Source organism: Gadus morhua, chromosome 4, assembly GCF_902167405.1.
Source record: "Gadus morhua chromosome 4, gadMor3.0, whole genome shotgun sequence".
Lineage (NCBI taxonomy): Eukaryota > Metazoa > Chordata > Actinopteri > Gadiformes > Gadidae > Gadus > Gadus morhua.
The window spans coordinates 1,713,332-1,722,041 of record NC_044051.1 but is presented as its reverse complement, the minus strand read 5'-3'; the positions used below and the strand labels follow the sequence as shown (position 1 = coordinate 1,722,041).

Sequence of the window (8,710 nt, the reverse complement as noted above, 5' to 3'; positions counted from 1 at the left end):
GGTCTCCAGCCAGGTGGGGGGGCTCAACATGGGCCTGCAGCCGTACGACCTCAGCATCGACATCTACAGCCGCTTCATCTACTGGACCAGCGAGGTCACCAACGTCATCAACGTGACGCGCACGGACGGGCGCCGGGTGGGCGTGGTGCTGCGCGGCGAGCACGACAAGCCGCGCGCCATCGTGGTCAACCCCGAGAGAGGGTGAGTCCGCCGCCGCCATCTTGTGTCCGGTGGCAAGTCGCCATCTTGAGGGGTTGTTGTAATAATAATAATAATAATACATTTTATTTCAAAACTGGCCTTTCAAAACTCTCAAGGTCGCCTTACAGTTAAGACAAGCAAAGAATTTAAAACGGGCAAATGTAGTTAAAACAGAACACATTTTAAAAACTAAAACTGCAACATATTCATTACATTGGCTGGCGGGTGGGGTTGAGTGGGATAGGCCAGTCGGAGCAGGTGAGTTTTGATGGAGGTTTTAAAGGTGGGGGGAGACTGTACTACGGATGGATCGTGGGAGAGAGTTCCCGAGGCGAGGGGCAGAGCAGCTGAAAGCTCTGTGCCCCATCGTGGTCACAAACAACAATCGTGTTGTTTGTCATCGGGCATCATGTAGCCCAGGAGGAAGAGCGGGTCGACTGATAACCGGAAGGTCGCCGGTTCGATCCCCGGCTCCTCCTTGCTGAGTGTCCAGGTGTCCGTCTCACCCTGACTGCTCCTGACGAGCCGGCTGTCGCCCTGCATGGCTGACACCGCCGTCGGTGTGTGAATGTGCGGCGATATTGGGCTTTATAGAAGTGCTTTGAGTGGCCACGGGTTAGAAAAGGTGATTTTTACACCAGAATACGTAGATATGATGTAGTTATTTGAATTGGTTTTTTTGACGCGACTTCAGCACAGAAACGGCCGTTTGTTTGCGGGTTTTCCCCGGTGCTATTTCCGATTGGTTCAAAGGGGCGCCCGGGTCGACGAGGTCACCCGACGTCGGGCCGTGGAGGCCAGACCGCCACCTTCGGTTGGGCGCTTTTTGTTTACCCCGAGCTTTTTGGTTCCTGTTGGAACGAGCCTCAGACGAGACTTTAAGAGCTGGGACGCATTCTAGCTAGCTCCAGGCTCTCCCTCCCGCCCTCATTAAAGACCTAGACCCCCCCCCCCCCCACCGGTCGCATCCACTTCTCTATTCAACGCTCTGAAGCCCACCTTTCTGGGCTACAGTTCCACTGGTCAGTGGAACGTATGCGTCAATGCCGCCGCCATCTTGCCGCGGGACGATCACCCCTCTGAATGGATGAACGTCCGATGGGGCAGAGATCCTCTCCCAGTCCGACTCACTCTAAATCTCCTTCTTTTGAAGCAGTCTTCAAGCGGGTTGCTTTCTGACAAACGTCAGACATGTGTTTGTGGTAATGATAGTAAAAATAACCTATTTTCTTTGTTCAATGTGTTTATTCTCCCCCTGGCCGCTGCCAACGTTTCTGTCGGAACGCGAGACAATGCAGTGCGTGGCGGGGGCCGTGTTTGCGATCACACGGTCATTTGACCCCCCCCTCCTTTGTTTATTCAAGCACAGCTCTCCATCGCCCGTCTTGGCGTGAGGCGCGTCTCCGACCAAAATTACAGCCCTCTCCTCTCCCCAGCCCCGGTCTCCGTAGGGACCTCCATCTTGTTTTTGTGGGAGGGGGGGGGTGCTGGCACAACGCAGTCTGCAGATGTTCTTCACAATGAAGGGCGGACGGGGGGAGACGGGCAGATTAACCGCACAAACCAAACACTCGCGAGTGAGTCCCGGGAGATGTCCGAATTCCGAAGGAGAATTATTGTCTGTGGGAAACGGGATATTATCCGCATATCGTTAGCCTCATGGCATAATTGCCATCATTTTTTTATATTTTAATATTTGAAGGTACATTTTGTATCGAGTGTTAGAAATGCCCAAGTTAAATCGTTGACTTTGGCAGATAGTGATTATGGAAGTTAAAAAGCTGAGGCCAATCTGATTGGCTTAGGAATAGCCAATGAGGCACAGTGAATCAGCAGCATTAGGAGAGCGAAGTCAGGTTAGATGTCACAATTTGGCTCATAAAATATGGTGTGTGTGTGTGTGTGTGTGTGTGTGTGTGTGTGTGTGTGTGTGTGTGTGTGTGTGTGTGTGTGTGTGTGTGTGTGTGTGTGTGTGTGTGTGTGTGTGTGTGTGTGTGTGTGTGTGTGTTTTCACCTGGCTGCTATCTTGATTCTAAACGCCAGCTGGGTTCTGCTTTCAGTTCCCCTCGCCCAACTGACGTTTAGAACCAAGATGGAACCAAAATAGGCGGCCAGGTGAACGCGTCCCAATGACGGGGGGTGTAGGGTTGGGAATCGCACCTCACGATTCGATTCTGATTATGAGGTCAACAATTCGTTTCTAAAAACGATTATCGATGCAACAATTTTTTTTATGTACATTTCCATGCCTGTTTTTCAAAAATATATATATACATCTGAGTTTGCTAATCACTTCCTACTTTTGTGATGATAATTAAAGACATCAACAGATGAATTAACTTATCTATTATTTTATTAGAGAAAAAGCTGTTGTCACAAATATGACTTTCTATGAACAATGCAATAATCAATGCAGCTTGCATTACAACACAATATGGAAGCATGTAAAAAAAATAGGTTTCAGTTTTCTTTTCTTTCTAATCTTTCTTTTCTAAGTCATTAAAGAAAAAGCTGCTCTTGAAGTAGAAGGAGTTCCTGTGTCTGGCTGTGAGTTTGCGTGCATGCTATGCGTAGCCTGAATCGCAATCGTGGCAAGACAAATCAGATTGGCCAATCCACACAATAACCCTAAATTGAATAATTTTAAAATTACTGAAATCATCCCTCTCTGGCGAACAGAATGTTGCAGCAGGCGAACAAATAAAAAAAACTTTTTTTTCTTTCTTTTTTTGCTTATTAGAGAGAATCGCGATACATTGATTATTTTTACTCACTTTACTTTTCTGTTACTTATTTTTCGTACTTATTGTACTAACCCTACGCCCCCCACTGTCCCCCCCCCCCCCCCCCCTAGGTACATGTACTTCACCAACCTGCTGGAGAGCTCCCCGAAGATCGAGCGCGCGGCGCTGGACGGGACGGAGCGAGAGGTGCTGTTCTTCAGTGGCCTGGGGAAGCCCATGGCGCTCGCCATCGACAACGAGCTGGCCAAGCTGTTCTGGGTCGACTCGGAGCTGAAGAGGATCGAGAGCAGCGACCTCTCTGGTGAGTCGAGGGGGAGGAGGGGGAGGAGGGGGAGGGAGGGGTGAGGGAGGGAGGAAGAAGGAACTGTAGATGGTTGAATTAAAAAAGAAAAGTAAAGAAAAAAAATAGACTGGCTTTAAAAAGCAAATCGTTTTTTTGTAATAAAATAAAAATCCTAAAAATCCTATAAAAAGTAATTCATAAGGCGTCTCTTAATAGAAATAGTATCGACCAATCCAAACGTGTATGTTAATACTTACATTTACATTTTTGGCATTTAACAGACGCTTAGATCCAAAGCAACGCACATTTGTCGGAATAAAGAGAAACAACGATATATCTTTGTGGGTACAACGGTAAAGATGTCCATCGAAACATTTGTTGGGTTAACCCATTCCCCGTGTACAACAAAGATAGCTAGGATAAGGCGCTACACAATGCTAAGTACTAGTACTTACTACTACTTACTACCAGAACTTAGTGCCAGGACGTCCAAACATACCATAGTACTGTAAGGCCCAATCCCATTTCTACCCCTTACCCCTTCAAAACAAGGGGGAGGGGTAAGGGGTAGAAATGGGATGGGGCCTTAGTCTTGGTGAGACCCGCCACTCAGCGGTAGTTTGTCATTCTTTCTTTTCTGCTGCGTCAACCAAATCCTGTCCGCCTGCATTCCACCGTAGGTGTAAATCCACGAGGGGGGGGGGGGGGGGGGGTCACACTATCAAGAGAGATTCAGGAGGAGGGGGGGGGGGGGGGGGGAACAGATGTGTGAACTATAGCAACAGAAGAGCCCCCCCCCCCCACCCCTCACATCTGTGCTGACACACGGCAGCGTTGGGGGGGGGGGGGGAGGGAGGGGGGGGGAATCGCCACATTCCTGCGATCCTCCGGTGCCCAGCTCAGGAAGAAGGAATGTGAGCCATCTGTACCGGGCCTCGGGGAGGGGGGGGGGGTGGTGGTGGGTGGGGGGGGGCGGAGACAGACATCACCCACCCGGGCTCCATGTGCAGCATATCCTGCCGCGTTTGAGGGGGGAGGGAGCTCCGCGAGAGCCGGGCGATGAACGACGACGTCCGTGTCTGAAGATAGGGGAGCAGTGGAACGGGTTCGATTCCCGTGCGGCCGCTCAGTGCGCCCCCCCCCCCCCCCCCCCCCCGGTCCACCGCACGGCCACGCCCTGATATCTCTCTACCCCCTCCTCCCCCCACACCCCCCGTTAAACCACGCCCCTTCAGTTGACCGAAGCCCCCCCATCCTCGTTTTGCTCCTTCGAATCCTGAGCCTTATTTTAACCCCAAACACCCCCCCCCCCCCCCCCCCACCCTCACCCCACTCCTCAACACCCTCCCCCCCTACCCTTATTTCCCCTCCCCCTTTTTTACCCTCCCCCCCCCCCCCCCCAGGCGCCAACCGCGTGGTGATCGAGGACTCCAACATCCTGCAGCCGGTGGGGCTGACGGTGTACGGCCCCCACCTCTACTGGATCGACCGGCAGCAGCAGATGATCGAACGCATCGACAAGACGACGCGCGAGGGCCGCACCAAGATCCAGGCCCGCATCGCCACGCTGTCCGACATCCACGCCGTGCACGAGCTGGACATGGCCGAGTACAGTGAGTCTGAGTGCACGCGCATGTGCACGCGCACACACGCACACGCACACGCACACACACACACACACACACACACACACACACACACACACACACACACGAACACACACCCACAGACTAGATATAACAGAGTACAGTGAGCCTCGGGAACGCACGCATGCACAAATACGCGCGCAAAGCAAACACACACGCCGGCACGACCGCACAATGAAATACACTAAGAATCGCACACATTGTTAAAGTGTGCGTTTGCGAAAAAAACAAACACGTTTTTCTAATGTATGGGATTTATTTGTGGGTTTCCTCACTTGTAAAGCACCTTAGAACCATAAAGGGCGTGATGCAAGTGGAGTACGTTATGGAAGATTATAACGAATCCGGTGGGAGGCCTATTGCTTTCATTAGTAATATTAGAATTTTCTCTGTGATCAAACATGGTCAAAAGTTGTTTAAATCGGCATTCTTCTAGAACGAAGAATGCAAAGGATAGGCCCGATGCGCCCGTAGGTGGCGCTATAATCAGCGTTTGAATGTCCAAACTTCAAAGGGCAGTGGGTTCCAGTAGGAGGGAGCGATATGCTGGGAGCTCTAACTGCTCCTCAGGATGAACCACTTTCACGCTGCGGGGGGGGGTCAGACTCTGGAGTTATAGCGCTGACCCCCACTTTACCCCCCCCCCCCCCCCCCCCCCCCCCCAAACTGAGTCTGACCCCCAGTCGTAGGTTAGGGTAGCTTCAAACTCTGCACACAGCCGCAAGGTTACTGCTGAACTACACGCCGATACGATCGCAGCAGAACAACGTGGACGCGCTCGTTTGATGTTCAAACCTGAACCTCGGGGTTCTGCAGATCCAAAAATCGTTTGAATCATTTTTATTTTTATTATCGTCACAGCATACTCGAATGAACCCTCGCAAAAAGAGAGTCAGGCTGTCTCTCGCACCAAGGATCAAAATCAGATCGGAATTGCTTTTAATTACATCTTGTTGTGCACGCAAGAGTTCATGGGCTTGGTTCCTCAACAGCCAGAAAGCAGCAACAGAACAGATAAGAAAATAAGATAGTAAAAATAGTAAAGTAACAATAAGTAGCAGAAGTGGTTGTGGAACCAACAACAGTTGACTGTAGTCTAGAAATGTTAAGAATTAGAAATAGGTTTTTAAATCTGTTTTTGTCCGGGGGGGGGGGGGGGGGGGGTTCCCCCAGAGACCTGACTGCTTTGGGGGTACAACCTTTTATGTGTGGACCTCAGGCCGGCTCTCACCCCCCCCCCCCCCCCCCCCTGACCTCCTCTCCCTCCCCAGGTAAGCACCCGTGCACCTGGGAGAACGGAGGCTGCTCCCACATCTGCATCGTGAAGGGTGACGGCAGCACGCGCTGCTCCTGCCCCGTGCACCTGGTGCTGCTCCAGGACGAGCTCTCCTGCGGCGGTAAGAGCGGAGAGCCCCCGGGGCCGTCGGCGTGGACCCCCCCCCGTCCCCCCAGGGCCCAGGGCCGTCAGACGGTCCTGGGCCCCGGGGGGGACGGGGGGGGGTCCACGCCGACGGTTCGGTCCGAAACGATCGAGACACGACGGAGTCTGAGGAAGAATATTCTTTTCTAATGATTATCTTTGTCAAGAAAACGAAGAAAACAAGTTTATTTAAAGCGTCTTTGAGTGTTTAGAAAAGCGCTATAAAAAACGGATCAATTATTATTAGTATTATTATTTACAAAGATTTGAAAATTGACTGCATTCTCTTACAAATTCTGTTTCACGCTGCCTAAATGTCGGCGCTGTCCTCGTCTAAAAAAAAACATCCAGACTCTGAAATGTTTGATTTTATCATCTACACGTCTCCTAATTGATTATCCTTTTGTCCTCTCTGTCTATCGATCGGGTCTGTCCCTCTCTCCCTCCCTCCCCCCTCCCTCCCCCCCCTCCCCCCTCCCTCCCCCCCCTCCAGAGCCTCCCACCTGCTCCCCGGAGCAGTTCTCGTGTGCATCGGGCGAGGTGGACTGCATCCCCAACGCGTGGCGCTGCGACGGCTTCCCCGAGTGCGACGACCGCAGCGACGAGGACGACTGCCCCGTGTGCTCGGAGGCGGAGTTCCAGTGCGACAGCCGCCAGTGCGTGGGGCTCAGCCTGCGCTGCAACGGGGAGTTCAACTGCCAGGACCACTCGGACGAGAACAAATGCGAAGGTCGGTGGACGCGTCGGGGAAACTACCGATTTCAAATTGTTGGTTCAAAGCTCCGAGTGCTTCGCATTGAAACGTCGTCGTACGATAAAAATAATAAAGTATAATGGATGAGTAAAAGAAAACAAAGGCAAAGTAATAAAATGCATTTAATCGAAATCTCCTTTTTCTTGAGATCCGTTTCTTTGATTTAAGGCGTGTGTGGTGGGTTCAAGACACACTGATGAGGCATGATGCCACCATAGGTTTGCGGAGAACTATATACAATATGCACACTGAAGGCATGATGCCACCATAGGTTTGCAGAGAACTATATACAATATGCACACTGAAGGCATGATGCCACCATAGGTTTGCGGAGAACTATATACAATATGCACACTGAAGGCATGATGCCACCATAGGTTTGCAGAGAACTGTATACAATATGCACACTGAAGACATGATGCCACCATAGGTTTGCAGAGAACTATACACAATATGCACACTGAAGGCATGATGCCACCATAGGTTTGCAGAGAACTATACACAATATGCACACTGAAGGCATGATGCCACCATAGGTTTGCAGAGAACTATACAAAATATGCACACTGAAGGCATGATTTCGCCATAGGTTTGCAGAGAACTATATACAATATGCACACTGAAGGCATGATGCCACCATAGGTTTGCAGAGAACTATACAAAATATGCACACTGAAGGCATGATTTCTCCATAGGTTTGCAGAGAACTATATACAATATGCACACTGAAGGCATGATTTCGCCATAGGTTTGTTGTGAGGGCCGCTGTAACCCAGTGTCCATCCTCACGATAAGGGGGGGTGGGGGACAGATAGAGACAGACACAGAGAGAGAGAGAGAGAGACTACATGACTTAGCAACTTAGCTCGTCTCTCTTTCAGTGCAGCAAAGTGGTCAATGACTTTCTCATTGAAATCACGCATGTTGAGGACCAGTTCCCTCCCAATGGAGAGCATGGCCAGTGCATTCAGACGTTCCTGGCCCATTGAAATTCGCAGGAATGTCTTAATTATTTTCAAAGTTGAGAATCATCTCTCAGCTTCAGCTGTTGTCCTAGGAGTAGTTATGAGAATGTTCAACGAACTCACAGTCTCAGAGAATGTCTCCTGGAGGTTGTAGCTCATGATAACCTGGTACAGTGGTACATCTCGGTTCTCGTACGCAGTGTTGACGATCCTGCTGTTAAAATTCCACCTTGTAGATGAAGCTCTGGGCAGTCTTCGTGAAACAATTGACGCAATGACGCAAAACCGCTCAGATCGGAAAAGAAAACGTTGACTTTTTTGATGCGGGTGGTAGCTTGCTGCATGATCAAATGAAGCTTAACTTTGTCTGATTTGGATCGTCGACTAAAAGGATCTTCTTTCAGAGACGCAACGGAATTGCACACATTAGCAGCCATGTTCAAATTAGCAAGTGACTTGATCGAAGTTATCCCTTCGCGCTCTTTGCTCAGTTACGTACGACGCAAGCACGTTTGGGCGAGTCCCAGATCCCCGTTGAAAATGCATTGAAGGCTCAAAATTTCCAAAAAAAAAAGTTTTAAGATGACAAGTCAACGGGAGAATGCTTGGGCGATTTTCCACGTCAATGAATTCGCCCAGGGAGGCGTGACCATTTCAAACGCGACTTGAATCTTGACGAATTCTGATTGGACAAAGA

General features: G+C 50.3%; 1 protein-coding gene across 1 annotated transcript in view; it reads left to right on the top strand.

Moving 5' to 3' along the window:
* Window positions 1-8,710, top strand: part of lrp6 (low density lipoprotein receptor-related protein 6) — a gene marked incomplete in the record, with an annotated part of 43,885 nt that overhangs the window by 23,253 nt on the left and 11,922 nt on the right. Inside the window, 5 exon segments of the mRNA XM_030353125.1 lie at window positions 1-201; window positions 3,056-3,246; window positions 4,632-4,841; window positions 6,146-6,271; window positions 6,788-7,024. The exon segment at window positions 1-201 is cut by the window's left edge and continues 11 nt beyond it. Of these exon segments, the coding sequence (XP_030208985.1) occupies window positions 1-201; window positions 3,056-3,246; window positions 4,632-4,841; window positions 6,146-6,271; window positions 6,788-7,024 (965 nt within the window).